The sequence below is a fragment of the Mirounga leonina genome, unplaced genomic scaffold (assembly GCF_011800145.1).
Source record: "Mirounga leonina isolate KUSES-001 unplaced genomic scaffold, KU_Mleo_1.0 Mir_82, whole genome shotgun sequence".
NCBI classification, from domain to species: domain Eukaryota; kingdom Metazoa; phylum Chordata; class Mammalia; order Carnivora; family Phocidae; genus Mirounga; species Mirounga leonina.
This window is the reverse complement of record NW_023270825.1, coordinates 9875238-9893548: the sequence shown is the minus strand read 5'-3', so window position 1 is coordinate 9893548 and position 18311 is coordinate 9875238. Positions and strand designations below refer to the sequence as shown.

The window sequence follows — 18311 nt, the reverse complement described above, 5'->3', positions numbered from 1 at the left end:
GGCCTTGCAAACGCTAGCCAGGGTCCTGTGCCCTCTGCTGTTTGGTAACATTATTAATTCCAGGGAAGCTCTTTCCAGGAGTAAAGAGGAGAAGTTGCACCAGTTCTAGAGATTTTGGGGGCACTTCAGTTTTATTAATACTTATGGGTCTTTTTTAAAAAGTTTTTTTATTTATTAAGTCAATTTTGGTATTTATATCTAGGAATTTATTATTATTATTATTTTAAAAATTTTTTTATTTATTCATTTGAGACACAGAGATAGAGAGAGAGAGAGAAAGCATGAGCAGGGAGAGAGGCAGAGGCAGAAGGAGAAGCAGGCTCCTCGCCGAGCCAGGAGCCCAACGTGGGGCTCGATCCCAGGACCCCGGGATCACGACCTGAGCTGAAGGCAGACGCCCAACCATCTGAGCCACCCAGGCGCCCCTGAATTTATTATTTTTAAATCTAAGTCATATCAGTAATTTTTTTGTTTCTATATTTTATTTACATATTTCCTCTCTTCCCCACCCCCCCTTGATGAGTCTTGTTAGGGAAATCCGTCTAGTTATTTAATCTTTTCAAAGGATCAGCTTTTAGTGTTTAGTTTTCTTAATCCTTACTGGTTTTTTAAAATCAATTTTTTTATTGATTTCTTCCTTTATTTTTACTTTTTACCATCCTTTCAAATTCCTTGTTTTTTTAAATCTGTTGTTCTTTTTATATTTTCTTGGGTTAAATGCTTAGCTAGCTTTCCTACTTTTTAACATTTCCAGTCTCCATATAAATGTATTTAAAGTTAAAAGTCTTCATCTAACTTCTGACTGAGCGATGCCCCACAAATTTTTGATATTGACTATTATCATTGTCATGTTTTGATGTGTTTCTAATTCCCCTTTATTTTTTGTTAAAGATTTTATTTATTTATTTGACAGAGAGAGACACAGCGAGAGAGGGAACACAAGCAGGGAGAGTGGGAGAGGGAGAAGCAGGCTTCCCGCTGAGCAGGGAGCCTGATGAGGGACTCGATCCCAGGACCCTGGGATCATGACCTGAGCCGAAGGCAGATGCTTAACCATCTGAGCCACCCAGGCGCCCTTAATTCCCTTTTATTTTTAACCCCAGGGTAAGTTAGTAATATATCATTTAGTGTATTTAGAACCTTAGGCTACTCTTTTGTTATTTACTTTTTTTTTTTTTAAGATTATTTATTTATTTGAGAGAGAGAGACAGAGAGAGAGAGCACGAGCAGGGGAGAGGCAGAGGGAGAAGGAGAAGCAGACTCCCACTCAGCAGGAAGCCCAACACGAGGCTCAATCCCCGGACCTCACGATCATGACCTGAGCCAAAGGCAGACGGTTAACCAACTGAGCCACCCAGGCGCCCCTTGTGTTATTTACTTTTACTTCACTTTGGTCAACAAATACTATCTACAAGGCATACCTGATACATGTTGTTGGTTTGGTTCCAGACCACCACAATAAAGTGAATTTCACAATAAGGTGAGTCAAATGAAGTTTGTGGCTTCCCAGTGTATATAAAAGTTATGTTTACACTACACCATAGTCTATTAAGTGTCCAATAGCATTATGTCTAAAAAAATGTATATACCTTAATTAAAAAATACTTTATTGCTAAAAAATGCTAAACATCATCTGAGCTTTCTGCAGGTCATAATCGCTGATCAGAGATGACCATAACAAATATAATAATAATGAAAAAGTTTGAAATATAGTAAGAATTACCAAAATGTGCCATTGAAATATGAAATGAGCGAATGTTGTTAGAAAAATGGTGCCGACAGACTTGCTCCGACAGGATTGCCAGAAACCTTTAATTTGAAAAAATACAATATCTGTGAAGCAGGATAGAGTGAAGCACAATAAAACAAGGTATGCCTGTATATGATATTGAATGTGTGGAGCTTATTGAGGATTTTTTGCAATCACATATGCTTTATTTTTATAAATGTTCCATGTTTTCTTAAAAATAATGGGTAGTGTCTGTTCAATATGCATAAATGTGTATACATATGTGTATATGTACAATTGCTCGAACTTATTTCTTTATTCAACATCTATGCTGATTCTCTATTTGCTTGACCTTTCTGTCTCTCAGAGAATGTTAAAATCTCCAATTGCAATTGTTCATCCATTTATCTCTATCAGTTGTTGGTTGATGTACTTTGAGGCTGTTAAAGCAGATGTACTTTTGATAATTATATCCTCTTGCTCTATTGCTAATTTTTCTTTTATCTCTGTTTCATATGACACATTTTGCCTTAAATTCTACTTTATCTAAGAGGATTGCTTTCCTAACTTTGTTTTGGTTCACACTTGCCTGATGTAGTCCATCCTCTCATTTCCAAACTATGTTTTCTTGTTTTAAAAGTGTCTAACATATACATTTGGTTGAATTTATTTTTATTATCCAAAAATGACATTCTGTCTTTTAATTGGCAAAATTAACCTATTTACATTTATCTTTAATTATTGTTGTATTAGGACTGACATACCATTTTATTTCATATATTTCATTTACTATCTGTTTTTTCCTTTTTGTGTCTTTTATTTATTTGCATTGAAAAGATTGAATTTTCTCCTATGGGTTCAAAAGATGTTTATTCTAGTTTTGGTATTATGGTGGTTGCCCTTTACTAAAAAACATTCAGCCGAGGTCCTAGCCGTCATGGGGAGAGACAAGCCACTCCCGCCATGCCTTGTCTGAATTCCTGTCCTCAGAATACAAGAGCATAATAAATGATTGTTTCCAGCTATTAAAATTTTAGATAATTTATTATTAAGCCATAGTACCTAGAACAGATTTAGATACCTGGGAGTGGGTGGGGTGCTGAATAACAAGGAGGGAATGAAGCCGCAGTTCTGGGGTCAGCTGACAAATGGGAGTTGGAAACGTTTTATAATGACAGTTAGTGGACACCTATGACCCTGAGGCGGTTGTTGTTAGGAGCTTAATGGAAAGTGGGGACCAGGCTATAGGAAGGAAGAAGAGGACTCTTAACTATGCAGAGGGAGAAAGTTTAGCAATGCTGTTACCTGTGGTAACATGAGTGTGGAAAATGTTACAAATGAGCTGGTAGCTGATGAGATTTCCAGGTGTGGAAGGTATGGTCTGGTTTATTCTTACTGCTTAGAGTAAAATGTGGGAGGTCCCAGATAAGCTTAAACATTTTTGTTAAATATACAAGAGCTAGAACTTTCTGAGTTAAAAAGGTAATATAGTTTCTCCCTCTTAGCCAAGGATATTGTCTTTTGAGAAGTACCTTGTTTAAGTAAGATTGAAGAGAAGTGACTTCCTGTCAGATTATCTTTTTCTTATTGATTGGTAGGAGTGCCGGAAAGAGAGATAAATATATTGCGAAAAACCTTCTCTAAATTTGTGGCCTGACTTTTTGCTGTCTGTATGGAATCTTTTGGTGAACATAGGGCAGAGTTCCAGTGGAGCCCAATCCTTCTATTTATTCTGCAGTCAATGCTGCTTCTGTCCTGTTTCAGAGACCTTTGCCTCCCCTGATGTTGTGAAACCCATTTTCTCGTATTTTCTTTTTAGGAGCTTTGGTTGCTTTATTTTTCACATTTAGATCTGCAATCCATCTAGATCTGATTTGTGTGTATCGTGTGAGGTGGGGATCAAATTCATCTTTTCCCATATGTCTGGGCCATTTAGTGACAACAGGGACTGTGTTCTTTAAAAGTGTCAGTCTCATAAAAGACGAAATGTGTTACCTCTTGGAGGAGATCGAAGAGGCATGGCAGCTGTAACCGTGTGATTCCAGAGGAGGAGGCGGTGATTCTGGGAGGGCTTCAGCAAGAAGCTTCTTCCCGGGGTTGGGGTGACCCCGGAAAGACCAGCAAGTCATCCCTGATGGCTTCCTCAGTGCATCCTCCTTAACTGTGGGAATGTGTTCTACGAAGGACATTACTGAGACAATCTACAAGACTGGAATATGAACGGGACGTTAGAGGAAAAGTGTTGTACCAGTGGTGACTTTCCTGAAGTTGAGAGGTTTACTGAAAAATAGTGCCCCTAATTCTTAGAAAATATACATGGAAGTATTTAAGAGTGAAGGGTCATGGTGTATAAAATGGACTGAGAAAGAATTCTGAAAATACATATACATATATATCATACACGGCGAAGGCTGGATGCGTCCGTGAGCCTAGCACAGCAGCGAGGACGTGGTCAGGCCTCGATCAGGAGAGCCAGAGCTGAAATTGTTGTTATTTTATCTCCTTAGTGACTGGCGCCTACAAAATACTGGCTACTATTAGTGACTGACATGAAGACTTTGTCTTTAACCATAAACCTGAGCCCCTTAATGGAAAAAAACTAGTTTTCTAAACGAACATTTCTCTTAGGCACTTTTGAGTCAGATGTCCATTTGTTAGTCACGTGTTCCCTGAACCGCTGGTCTGTGTGCACCAGACCCTGGCTCGTGGCCTTCGGGTCAGTGAGACTACCTGGTTCAGGAGGCCCGGTTCAGCATTGATGCATCTGGGTCTCATTCGGGAAAGATCTGCTGGTCTTCCAGGGTTCACCCCAAACCCTAGGAGGAGCTTCTGGCTGGAGTCCTCTAAGAATGACCATCTTCTCCTAATGAAATCACCCCATCACAGATGTGTAGCTTGGGTTCCTTTTGTCCAACATTGCCAACCACAGAAGCTGGGACCGGCAGTGTTGCTCAGGGCCTTCTAACTTCTGTAGCTTTGTGGATAAAGCAATGTTGCCTGGAATCTCATCTCCAGGTAAACAGGACCTCGCTCTGGTGTGGGACAGGTCATATCAAGCCAGGGACCTATGGTGATCAGATTCACTAGGCAGGAGTCTTGGCTGGCCTTTGCTGAGCCCTGACTGGGTGTTTACCCAAGGAATCATGAGCTGTGTTGGCAAAGCAGGACGCCAACCTGTACTGATGGCCAATGTGGGGGTGGCATGGGCCAAATCTTGGACTTCAGAGGCTAACCTGAGATGTCCTTTGCTGGTCCCAGAGCCTGCCTTTTGGCTGTGGTAGGTCAGGGGAACTGCCTGACTCCCGGTCTTGTAGCCCTGCTGGCCCTCATTGCGGGACCCACCTGTTCCACCTCTATGCTCAGCCTTCAGGCTTTTCCTGGACCAAGCAGGACTCTAATCCTCTCTGGGCCTCCTTCACCCGGGTAGGCAGGAAATCAGCCCAGAGGGGAAGCCATTAATTCACTGATAAGCTTCTGCATTGGCTGGCCCCCTTTTATTTCCCTTTAGATTTCCCACCTGCCAATTCTTGCTCTGTTCTGGTTTCACAGCTGAGTGTAAAGCACTGAGCATGGGGTCTGGCGCCCAGGGAGGACAAGAGCCAGCATTTAGCAAGCCCTGCCTGGGTGCTGGCTCTGGTGTTTAATGTGTATGGATCTATTTGATCCTGGCCAGAACCCACAGGGTAGGTATTATTATCATGCAGGAGAGTACAGCAGTCAAGAGCATGGAACTGGGTTTGAATCCAGACCCTAGCTATGTGATGTCGGGCATCTTACGTCAGCTCTCTACACCTGAGCTAAGGAACAGAGATCCTGTCTCTAGAATCTGTTAGGTTGTTGTAAAGAATGTCTGAGGTAGTATGTGGAGAGAGCACAGAACAGTGCCTGATGTATTCCAAAGCATAGGAATACTAATGATTATTGCTATTCCCATTTGCCGGACTGGGCTCATTGCAGAGAGGTTGGAGGGCTTACCCATAGTCACACCAGCACATGCAGGAATCAGAATTTGAACCCAGGTGCCTTAGCCAAAGTCCTCACCACAGAGTTCGGCTGCCTCCGGCTTCATGCTTTCCCTCCCTGCCCGGTCCCACAGCAGAGCAGGGGTTCCGGGTGCTCCAGTCTTGATCCGTAGGAGTTCCGCAGGGCAGATTCCCGGGCCCGGAAGGTTGGCGGGGTGTGGAGTGGTGATGGGAACGCCCCCTGGCGGTCCACGTGTGGCCTACTTGGCAGTAGCTTGAAAAAGTCCCAGGAGCAGGGGATGCTGCGGGCAAGTTCTGGGGCACAGTCCCAGCCTGCCCCTTGCTCTGTCACCAACTTGTTCTGTGACCTTGGGCAAGTTGCCCTACTTCTCTGAGGCTCAGTTTCCTAACCTCCCACCTTCCCTGAAGTCAGAGGAGGCAGGAGATTAGAACTGAAACAGTAAGAGAAATGGCCAGGACCTTTGGAATTTGTCAGACCTGTCCTCAGTGTTGCTCCAGCAATTACTCATTATGTGACTTTGGCACATCCCTTACTGTCTGCAGACCTCAATTTTCTCGTCCATTAAGTGATGTGAAGAATTGTGCCCGCCTAAGAGGGTTATTGTGTCGATGAGTGGAAATAATGCAATGTGTCACACACAGCAGTCGCAAGGTGCCCCTTGACGACTGCTCTGGCCACATCTGGGTCTCAGTGTCATGCCAGCCTCATCGAATAATTTGGGAAATGTACTCTGTTTCTCTAAAATCTGGACAAAAAGTGTGCAAATTTGATGTTGTTGTTTCCTTAAATGTTTCACAGAATCTGCCAGAGAAATCATTTGGGTTTAGGTTTCTTTGTGAGAAATGTTTCATACACGGATTTAATTCCTTTCAGTAAGAGAACTATTCAGATTTCCTACTTATTCAAGTAGGATTTTAAAACATTCTCCATTTAATCTAGCTTTAAAAATTTATGTATATACAGTTTTTATAACATACTCATACTATTTTTTTTTTTTTTTTTAGCATGTTCCAGATGCTAAAAAGGAATGGAATGGTCCATTTTTCAGTTCTGACCTTGGTTATTTGTGCTTTTTTTTTTTTTCCTTGATCAGTCACACCAAGGGGTCGTTAATGTTATTGTATATCCAAAGAACTGACTTTTGAGTTTCTTAATCTGCCTTGTTTTATGTTGCTTTCTATTTCATTACCTTCTGTTGTGTTTATTATTTTCTTTCTTCTACATTGTTTCATTTGATGCGTGGTTCTTTCTTTAATGTCTCCAGATGATGGTGACCTTATCATTTTTTTAGCATATATGCTAACATATGCATTTGGAGCAGTGAGATTTCCTCCTCATAGCAGGGTCTTATGTATGTGTAAAGGGCGGTTTTAAACAGCTTTATTAGAGATAGAACTTGTATACCGTAAAACTCACCCACTGACAGTGTAGGATTCAATGATTTTTAGTAAATTTAGAGTTGCAGCCATGTCATCAGTTTTGGAATATTTCCATTGCCATGCACACAAAGAATCCCATAAACCCTTTCGCTATCAATTCCTACTCGTATATCCAGCAGTTGGCAATCATTGATCTGCTTTCTGGCTCCATGCTTTTTCCTTTTCTGGGTGATTTGTATAAATGGAATCACATAAATTGTAGTCTTTTTGGTCTGGTTTCTTTCACTTAACCTGTTGTTTTTGACATTTATCCACACTGTAGTATGTATCACCAGATATTCTTTTTTGTTGGTATTCCACTATGTTGATAGACCATAGTGGTCTGTCTATGGAGGAGGAAATGATTATATATATATATTTTTAAAATTTTTTATTGTTATGTTAATCACCATACATTACATCATCAGTTTTAGATGTAGTGTTCCATGATTCATTGTTTGTGCATAACACCCAGTGCTCCATGCAGAATGTGCCCTCTTTAATACCCATCACCGGGCTAACCCATCCTCCCACCCGCCTCCCCTCTAGAACCCTCAGTTTGTTTTTCAGAGTCCATCATCTCTCATGGTTAGTCTCCCCCTCTGATTTCCCCCGTTTCATTCTTCCCCTCCTGCTATCTTCTTCTTTTTTTTTTTCCTTAACATATATTGCATTATTTGTTTCAGAGGTACAGATCTGGGATTCAACAGTCTTGCACAATTCACAGCGCTTACCTGAGCACATACGCTCCCCAGTGTCTATCACCCAGTCACCCCATCCCTCCCACTCTACCCTCCCATTCCAGCAACCTTCAGTTTGTTTCCTGAGATTAAGAATTCCTCATATCAGTGAGGTCATATGATACATGTCTTTCTCCGATTGACTTATTTCGCTCAGCATAATACCCTCCAGTTCTAGCCACGTCATTGCAAATGCAAGATCTCATTCCTTTTGATGGCTGCATAATATTCCATTGTATATATATATACACCACATCTTCTTTATCCATCCGTCAGTGGACATCTTGGCTCTTTCCACAGTTTGGCTATTGTGGACATTGCTGCTATAAACATCGGGCTGCACGTACCCCTTCAGATCCCTACAAGAAATGATTATATTTGTCTCTGTTTCTACCCCTAATCTCTATGTCTCTGTCTATAGCTATCATCATGTGAGGATGTCTGTAGACCTATACCTAATCTATGCAGCCATCCATCCATCTTATGGAAGAAAGAGGAGCATGTTTGCATCCTCATAGCACAAGAGTAGTAGATAGGGAGGATTTGTGATTGAGGGGGATAGGGGGCAGGATTGCTGGTGTGGTGTCCTTGAGTGGGTGAGATAAAATACCAACCAGTGGCATAGGTGGAGGTGGGCCTCAGCCAGGACCACGACCAGGTGCTCCATTGTAACAGGAAGGAAGGTGGAGGTATGAGCAGAGCTTCAGGTGGTGGGCAGATGATTACTGCCTATATTTTGCTAGTGAAAAAGGAAGTAAGGTCATCAGCTGAGACTGCTTTGGGGCAGGAAGCTCGGAGGTGAAGATGAAAGCCAAGTTATGGAGTATTTACTTAAGGCAGTGGGAGCATAAAAGGCTTGAGTAGAGAGTGATTGCTCCCAACCTCAATGCCACTTTTGAGGTTTAGTGATCATGAATTTAAAATGAGACCCATCAGTGTGTTGTATGTTTTTTTCTAGCTATATTCAGCAGTTCATGTGTAGGCTTGGAGCATGGGGAGAATCGGAGGGTTTTGCCAAGCAGGCATGATAAAGACAGAGAAGGCAGAGGAGCTGAGTACAGGTGGTCATGGAATTTAAGCAGGGCGAGGAGCAAGCAAAGGCTGGAGGAAGAGAGGGAGGTGGAAACTGGTAAGCTCAATGGATCATGCATCCCAGTGGGTTGAAGGATTGTTGGGGTTGGATGCCAAAAGGAATGAGCTGGAGAGAAAGGAGGCGGTGGTCAGAGAGAGGACACTTGAGCTTGTGGCGAGGTAGTGAAGCAGTGATGGTATCTTTGCAATGACTTGTGGAGGGCCCTGGAACCCAGCTGGCCCCTCGTGGTGGTGATGAGACAATCCTATCCTCCACATCCCACAAATAGTGCCCAGGTCACTCACAGCAGGTTCCCCAAGTCATGCAGGGGCAGGGGGCCTGCTGGCCCAGTGGCACCGAAGCACCCTCGCACAAGGCGGTCATTTGCTGCATTATTGAGCCAATTCTCCAAAGGAACACAGGTCTGCCAAGGTCCAGGCAGCAAGGGCATGAACTGACTGCAGGCAGAGGAGGAAGTCCAGAACCAGCTGGGGATGTGAAGCTGCCAGAAGGTCAGGAGAGTGATCTGAGTTTGCAGATCCTCCCAGGAATATTGGTGTTGGGGCAGTGAGTTTGGCTTGTGATCGTGCTCCTGTTCTGGACCTTGGTGTGCTAATCTGTGCAACGGGGATGACTCAGAAGGGTTTTGTGCAAAGACCAGAAGATAGACCCATGAGCTGTGTGCTCACCAGACATCGGTCTTGGTTTTCCTTTTTCTTCAGGAGCCCAGGATGGTGGAGATGGAGGGGAGGCAGGTCCTCTGGTCACCTGACTATGACTTTGCTATGGGATTCATCACTTTCCCCATGAAGAGAAGGTTGCCGCTGCCTTCTTCAAACATTAATAGCAGGGAAGTTCGGTTGAAATGAAAGGCGGGAAGATGGACTCTGGGGAGGGACCTCCGCCTCTGCTCCTCTGCTCCTGTCTCATCCATGGTCAGCTCTGCTGTGAGCACCGCCTGCAGGGACAGAGGTTCAGAGCACTGATCTGAGCAGGAGCTGCCCTTCCTCTGGGGGTGGCCACACTGCCCCTCAGTCTGAGCTCAAACCCTCTCTGCTGGGGAGGAAGGCCAGGTGGAGAGGCTGTGTCCTGTGGTGGGAGACTTGCAATCGACTCCCGGTTCTATTGAGACTAGATGCATGACCTGGCATGTCCTGTCCCCCGGTGGAGACTGTTTCTGCAACCAAAGGGATCACAGATGCTGTCTCTCCCCACTGGGCCTGGTTGGAGGGCTTGCTGTCCTGCTCTGTGCAGTCCCTCCTCTACGGCAGGGTCCCCTCTGCCCCATCACCGTGTGTGCTCATGAGACGCTCTTGCCTCTCATTGCTTTCCCCTTGCCCCTCAGAGCGCCGGTGTCCTTTTTATTGACTCCTCATCCCCAAGCCAGTGAGTCCCGGTATTTCCACCTCCAAATGCCTCTTCTGCTCAACCCTTCTCACTGTCCACACTGCCTCTCTCTGAGACCTGCCTGTGTGGTCACTGGGTAGCTCATCCACCTGCCGCCCCCGGAGCCTCAGGCTCTGCAGCAATCCCCTTCCTTAGGACATCGGCCTGAGCTCCTTGAAGCTCAGACGCAATCCCATCCTTGCTTATAGCCCCCTGGTGGCCCTCCTCCCCCAGTTCACAGGGCGACTGTCCCAGCATCTCAGCCTGGCTGACAAGACCCCTCTGGAGCCAGATCCAGCTCACCGCGGACCCACTCCCCATCCTGCCTGCCCCCACTCACGCCCCCCCACTACTCACCTTCTCGCAAAGTTAGTTAATATTTCTGGGCAATTCCCCTTTCTATTCCCCAGAGATCCCACAATGGTGTTAGGACTTCAGGACTCAATCCAGGGGGCCTCGCCTCTGATTCTTACGGAACCCCGAGGGGACTCCCCTGTCCTCCAGGAAGGGGTCAGGATTGCAGAAACATACCTGGCCTCGCGCTCTCCACAGCTCCTCCCAGCTCCCCAGAGCAGGGGCGCTTGCCTTCGCGGTGAGCTTGGGAAAGGGTGCATCACCCCTCGCTCCCAAATGAGGCTCAGCCCTCTCCTCTGGAGCAGCTGTCCTCAGAACACCACTGGGATGTTGTAACTCACCATTTCCACATTTGACTTCCCCACCAGCTGGGGAGCCCCGTGTGCCCCAGGGCATGGGACAGACATGGCATTGGCGGGGCCCCCGGGTGCGTGTTGAATGAAGGAGGAAGAGAGGTGCATTATAAATGGCCCAGACACCTGGGGTGTCTAACTTACCCTGGAGATCTTCATGGGGATGGTCTGCAGAGAAATGCCCGTGATTCCTGCGTGGTAACTGAATATATCCGGCATGCCCATTGAGGGCAGAAGCTGCTCCAGTTGGCTGTTCCCAGATAAAGAGAATTTTGGAAAATACAGCCTCCTCCTGCTAGTTGGGGGAACGAGAGGCGAGAACAGAGCTGAAATAATATCACCTAACGAATGGGCCCGGCCAGCAATCTCAGTGCTCGTAGATTAATAGAATAAAACCCACGTCCAGCTGTGTCTACTGCGTGCCTTCAATGAACAGACCTGGGCCAGGTACTTTATAAGGGGATTTCATTTTGTCCTCACAGAGTTCTGGGAGCTGGGTGCTACCACTACCCACTTCTCATCGGGAGAGTAGGGAGAGCCCAGGAGGCTAAATGATTTCCCCCAAGTTATACGGTTTCTAAAGAGCAAGGACTGGACCCACAGCTGAAGCTCGCCCTCAAGCCGGGTTGCTGCCTGTCAGACTGGACTGCCACTGGGCCCCGCCATCTAGGAGGCTGTCTGTCTGTCCGTCCATCTTCCTTGGGCCCCACACATAGCCTTGCCCCATGACCCTGCCTGAGGGTGGCCCCGAGGCAGGGCTGTGAGCCAGAGTTCCTATTTCCTCCTGGCTCACCTTTCCCTGTCTGCACCTGAAAAGCACACAGGGGCTCTGCCAGCAGGAGGGCCCGATCCTGGCTGTTTGGGGTCAAGGCCACACGGAGACTGAGTGCCGAGAATGCGTCTGCCCTTGGCCTCCCTGTCTTCACCGCCAGTTGAGCCAACAGTCTTCTCACAGCTGCAGGCGCCTTGCAGGGGACCAAGCGACGGGGAGGAGAGCTGAGTCTCTCAGTCCTCTCGAGGGGCAGGACGCCAGGGACTGAGAAAGTTCTGTCACGGTAAAAACCTCGACCCTTAGCTCAGGGCGGTTCGCTCCATGATTCGTGGGCCAGGTCTTGGGTCGTGATGAGAACCTAGGGCGGGTGGGGTGCAGGAGCCCACAGTCTGCACCTGGGTTCACCCCGTAGCACAAAGGAGACTTTATCTTCCAGGGGATAGCTTGCAATGTTTGGAGACATTGTTGGGGTGGTCACAACCGGGGCTGGGGGCGGGTTGTGCTCCTGGCATCCGGTAGATGGAGCATCCGGACATGCTGCCAAACATCACATGATGCACAGGATAGAGCCCCCCCCACCCCGCTCCCTGCCATGGTGAAGAGTGGTCCGGCCCGTAACATGCTGAGACAGGATGATGGCTGTCGAGAAGGCACGTGCGAGATGGCGCTTGGTGATTTGTAATGGCTGGGGATCTTGAAGGTGGACCCAGAAGCAGCGGGACCTGCCTGGAGCCCAGGGTAGGGATTCCCAGTCTACAATGTGCATGTGAATCCCCTGGGATCTTGTTAAACTAAAGACTCTGTGTCAGGAGGTGTGCGATGGGGCCCGAGATCCTCTATTTCTGTCAGACTCCCAGATGAAGCCACTGATGCTGGTCCACAGGCCACACTTCGAGTAGCAGAGACCTCGAGTACCTCAGGGGAGCAAGTGAGTTGATCAAGGGCATGGCAAAGAGGAGGGAAGGGAAGTGCGGGTGGCTGGGAAGCCATGACCAGGTGTAGAGAGGCCCGGTCCTGGCTCCCACTGGGTCACTCACGGGTCACGGCGAATATATCAGTGAATGGCTGGGGAGGCAATTCTCCAACCATGGCTTCCATTGTACTTCCATTGTTTGTTTCTAGGTCTTATGTGCAAATGCATGGCATGTTCAGATCCTGTTTGAGCGATGCTGGGTAAAGCTAAGTGAAATATTGCTCGGTCCTTTCCAACAGCTCCGTGCTTTAAACCCCTAACACGAACCGCAAATCTTTCAGAGGAAGGTTTGATGCTTCCCTAGGACGGCACACCAGTTTCCAATGCTTGCAGGGGCGTTCAGCTGAATCCTGCCTAATGATTAGGGTGTGAACTGTCTCCTCTCCCTCTCACCAGGGGCCCCGAGACCAGAAGGGTCACAGCCCCCCAGTTGCAAAGGCAGAGAGGGTGGCTGTTGAGAAGGGCTCACTGCGTTCGGGAGCAGAGACAGCTGGGGCTCTACCTTAGTGGGAAGGGCTGAGACCCGGTGTCAGACTTCTCTCTCATCAGAGCCTCTCTGTGTCCCTGGCCTTGCCTGTAGGAGGAAGACAGCAGGGGTGTGGTGGTGGCAAGCAGCTGGAGGACATAGCTGTGCAGGTGGTAGAAACGCTGGAGCTGGACCCAGCCCGGCCGCTGCATCATGGGCACCAGGATCTTGACCCCCTTGCTCACTGAGAAGGGTCTGATCTCAGTGAGCTTTGGGTTAAAGCAGTTTTCCACTTCCCTGAGAAGAGAGAGGACACCACCAGCGTTCAGGGCAGAGGGCATGGGATGGTAGGTGTCTCATTCGTCCGGGAGGTAGTTCACCAGGGGCTGCTGTGTGCCAGGCACTGTTCTTGGTGGGGGCAATACAGTCATGCACAAGAAACTGTTGTTGGAGGGGAGCTTCCGTACCAGGGGGAACAAGGAACAAGAAAAATAAGGAAAAATATGTTCGATGGTGGTAGTGCTGAGGAGGACAGGAAATGCCAGGGGAGGGGAGAGCCTCCCTGAGAAGGTGACATGGAGGAAAGACCCAACAGGGTGAGGGAGTGATGGCATGACAGGGAGAATATCCCAGAGAGAGGGGATGGTATGTGCAAAGGCCCAGTGGCAGGAGTGGGTCTGGCATGTTCAAGGGACATTAGGAAGCCTGTGGAGCAGAAGGAGTGAGGGAGAGAGGGTGTTAGGAAGGGAGGCCAGAGAGGGAATGAGGACCATTAATTTCTTCATGTGCAGACTGGAGGTATAAGAGCTACCTCATTGGATATCAGTGAGCATTCAGTGAGATGCTCCCCATGAAGTTGAGCTCAGTGTCTAGCACATAGTAGTTGCTCAGTAACTGTTGGCTATTAATTTTACTATTACAGGGCTCACTGCAACTCTTCAAAATATGACACTATTCTCTTCCCTGGTATCAGCTGGATGGAGAAGCTTGAAGGCAGTCTACAGGTAAACCGTGGGCTACGGGGCCCAAGGAGCTTTGTCAGGGTTGGCGTGAGCCCCCCCTCCTCCTTTGGAGCTGGCTTCCTGCCTTCCCTTCTCTTCTGGCAGTGGAGGCTCCCAGCCAGAAGTTGAGGGGTCCACCTCTGAGGGGCCATGGCCAACCTTGTGGGGTAGGAAGCGCCGAGAACCAGGAAGCTGAATTTCTGAGCGCTGTAATCTGGACAATGTCTGGATTCCAGATGTTATACAAAACAATGTCTCCCATGTGAAGAAGCCCACAGTCTTGTGGGGATAAGACAAGTGATCAGAAAACTATGATACTGCACGTTAAGTCTTCAGGTTAAAGAAAGGAACACAGAGTTGAGGCATTTGTCCCCTCCAGTGGCTCTAACCCTCCTGTTCACTGAAGACCCCCAACTGTCTATGCACAGCCCACACCTCTTATGAGCTCCAGACCCAAATCCCCACTGGCCATCTGGTCACCTCCATCCAGATGTCCTAGAAACACCTCACACTCAGCACGTTCAAAACAAAAAAATAGTTTTCCCATTGCCACCTACTTTGGGGGATGGTGGGTAGGGTTGCCAGACAAAATCTAGGATGCCCAGTTAAATCTGAATTTCAGAGAAACAAGAAATCATTTTTTAATACAAGTATACCCATGTTTTGTTTTGTTTCTAAATGTGGCAACCCCAGTGGTGGAGGTTGTTAAGGAAGGCTTCCTGGGGGTGGTGACTTCGGAGCTGAGCCTTGACGGGTGGGTAACCAGTGGTGGGGGAAGCGGAGGGGAAGTGGAGAGCAAAGGGGTGGGTGGCCTGTGTAGAGACCCATAGGCCAGAGGGATCACGCAGTTCAGGAAAGGGGTGTTGTGTCATGTGGCTAGCCTGTGATGCTTTTGGAGAGAGGGAGAGTAGGGGGGGCGACAAGAGATGTGGTTGAAGAGATCAGCAGGGAGCAGGTCACTGAAGGGCCTTGTGGTCCGTCCCAAAGATGTGGAGCATGATCCTAAGTGCTACAGCTGGGCTGGGGTGATTTAGAGGTTTTTAGCAGTGGAGTTACAAGGTCAAATGTGGCTGGTGGAATGGTTACCCTGCCTGCAGTGTGGAAAATGGGTTAAGGGAGGCAAACTGCAGTAGGAAAGCCTGTTAAGAAGCAGTTGCAACACTTGTGGTAAGAGGTAATGTAGCCTGAATGAGGCTAGTGGCAGTGGAGAGGGAAGGTGGGACAGATTGAAGAGAGATGAGGGAGGAGACCCCCGCAGGTCGTGGTTCCTGTTTAGAAGGGTAGTGTGGGAGGGAAAAGAGACAGAGGATCTGCCCAGCTCGTGGTGAGACCTGGTTTGGGCAGGAACCCTGAGACTTAGAGGAAAAGAAACGGGAGAGGGGATTTTGGGGGGTGGGAGAGACAGTAGGAAGAAATCCTTCTTGTTTTGAACATGTTGAACTTAGGGCACTTCTTGGACATTTGCGTAGAGGTGACCAGAGGGTCGGTGGGGGTTTGGGTCTGGAGCTCATGAGAAGTGGGGGCTGGGCATAGAGAGTTGGGGGTCCAGAGTGCGGAAGGGGAGGTCCCACTGGAAAGCCACGCTTGCCTAAGGAAGATGACTGAGGGAGAACTCTATGGAATGCCATTTAAAAAATTTTTTTAATTGCTATGTTAATCCCCATACATTACATCATTAGTTTTTGATGCAGTGTTCCATGATTCATTGTTTGTGCATAACACCCAGTGCTCCATGCAGAACACGCCCTTTTTAATACCCATCACCAGGCTAACCCATCCTCCCACCGCCCTCCCTTCTAGAACCCTCAGTTTGTTTTTCAGAGTCCATAGTCTCTCATGGTTCATCTACCCCTCCGGTTCCCCCCCTTCATTCTTCTCCTCCTGCTATTTTCTTCTTTTTTTTTTCTTAACATATATTGCATTATTTGTTTCAGAGGTACAGATCTGTGATTCAACAGTCTTGCACAATGGAATGCCATTTTTAACAGACTCCACATGAGAGGGAGGTACACAAAGATGGCAGAAGAGGTAGGAGAACCATGAAAAACATGCCAAGCCCACAAGAGGAGAGTGTTAGGAAGGAGAGTCCACAAAATAGAGTTAAATGTAGCAATGCTGGGTGGACACAGAAGAACAGGGCCCCTTGCTCAACGAGGAGTTCCTTTTTGAGGAGGGGATGGGATGCAGCTTGCAAAACACTTTGGGATGAGCCCGGGGCTCAGAAGAAAGACTTGTGTTTGGTGGCATGGGAGGCAAGCTGGGATAGCCCGTGTGGGCAGGACTGGCTTCAGGGAGGCGCAATCCGGCTGTCACAAGGGCCCCGAATGTAGCTTCATGCTCTGTAGTCGCCAACTTGAAAAGCGATTTTTGAACAAGGGTCCCACATATGCATTCACTGTGAAACACACAAATTATGTAGCTGGTCTGTGTGGGGGCACTGCGACCTAAATTTTGGTTGTAGTAGGGCCACAGCCTGAGAGGGACCCGAAACGTTCAGGAGAAGGTACCAGAAGAGGGAGGGGCTGCAGGTACAGGGGAGAGAGGAATCAAGTGGTAGGATTCTCAGAGAGGCAGGAGGACAATGGCAGGGAAGCAGAAATACTCGTCTTGGACAGAAGACGGATGAACTTTGTTACAAACTGCAGAGGGATCTAAATAATCATTTCTTACCTTTAAAGAATTTCTTACCTTTAAGGAAAATGTAATTGACCAGAATCAAGACCGTGTCCAGGTTCAACTCCTGGGCCAGCTTCCTGATCTTGAAGTGGGTCGTCTTGCTGGTGAAGTGGTCCATCTGCTGCCTGGCATGTGGTTGTTCCGAAAGGGGATGAGGAAGACCTCTGTGTTCTGCAGGTTCTGGGCAATGTCGACAAACCTTTGCGCCAGGTGCCACTTCTGGTCCACAAACAGCGTGCTGCCCACGTCTGGCCGGCGTGCCGCAAGGGGCCGCAGGGAGGCAAGGAGTTGCTGACTGCAGTGTGCATGGACCCCGTCGTCTGGGACCTGGGTGAGGGGAAAGCCCAGACCCTCTAGGACCGGGGTGCGCACTTCTGGCCTGGCTTGGAGAGCCAGCAGGGCGAGGGGAATGGAGAAGCTCAGCGGGGAGAAGATGATGTTCTTGCCTGGGCTCGCAGCCACCATCCACCTGTTCAGGCTGAAGGCAAAGTGGGAATTGTTCAGGAAGGTTGAGGAGGCCGACAGGTCCACCGCGCTTGGATGATTTTCTTGGTCAGGAGCCCCTTGGCCACAGGCATGAGGAGCCAGCCTGGCCACCAGTAGCCAGAAGAACAGAGTGGGGTGCACCATCCTGGACAAACAGAGACACAGAGCACGGTCACCCAGTCCAGCAGAGCATGGCACCCCAGAACTCTTCCTGCTGCATTCCTCCTCCATTGAAAGTCCTGGGGTAAGACACAGACTTTGGAATCAGGTAGGCCCTTGACGTGAGCACATGGTGGGTGAAACACAGCAGGTGTTTGGTAAAACTAGAGGTGTTAGGGAAAAAAGTCCTAGCTGTGCCCTTCAGGCTTCTTTAGATTTTAGTTATAATAATAAATTCTACTTAAAATATAATACTCACAGTATAAACATTCAGCTTCCCACCTGCTCAACCAATCCTGCTCCCCAAAGGTAATCAGTTTTAAGAATTTGGTCTAGAATTTTTTCTTTGTTTGGGTCTGTATATGAATTAAATATATGATATTTACACACAGAACATAGCTGCATGTATGAATAATTATATATACATCCTTCAAAATGAAGTGGAATCTATTTTGCAAATTGTCCCATTGCTTGCTTTTTAATTTGGTATATGATAGATGTCTTTTACTAATTTGTCAGTAGGCGCACATCATCCCATTATTTTAATGGTTATATATATTGTGTATGAAGGATTCACTTACTGTAAGTTATTAAATCAGCCTCCATTGATAGGTGTGGATATTTTTCCTGCTGTATCAAAAATATTTCCTGAACATCTTTGTATATATATCAAAATGTGAGTGATTTTGTAGAGTTCATTTATGAATTTGGCATGCATATTTGAAATTTTCCTAGGTACTAC

General features: G+C 47.5%; 1 protein-coding gene across 1 annotated transcript; it reads right to left on the bottom strand.

The window, feature by feature from the left end:
* Positions 1 to 16981: 16981 nt before the first annotated feature.
* LOC118002488 (serpin A3-6-like) lies at positions 16982 to 17633 on the bottom strand. Its single transcript, XM_034992990.1, has one exon. It carries the CDS (start codon positions 17552 to 17554, stop codon positions 16982 to 16984), a length of 573 nt encoding a protein of 190 aa, XP_034848881.1. The 5' UTR covers positions 17555 to 17633.
* Positions 17634 to 18311: the final 678 nt, after the last annotated feature.

Coding starts and splice junctions, on each gene's coding strand:
- LOC118002488 (XM_034992990.1), bottom strand. CDS start 17,554: ATGGTGCACCCCACTCTGTTCTTCTGGCTACTGGTGGCCAGGCTGGCT.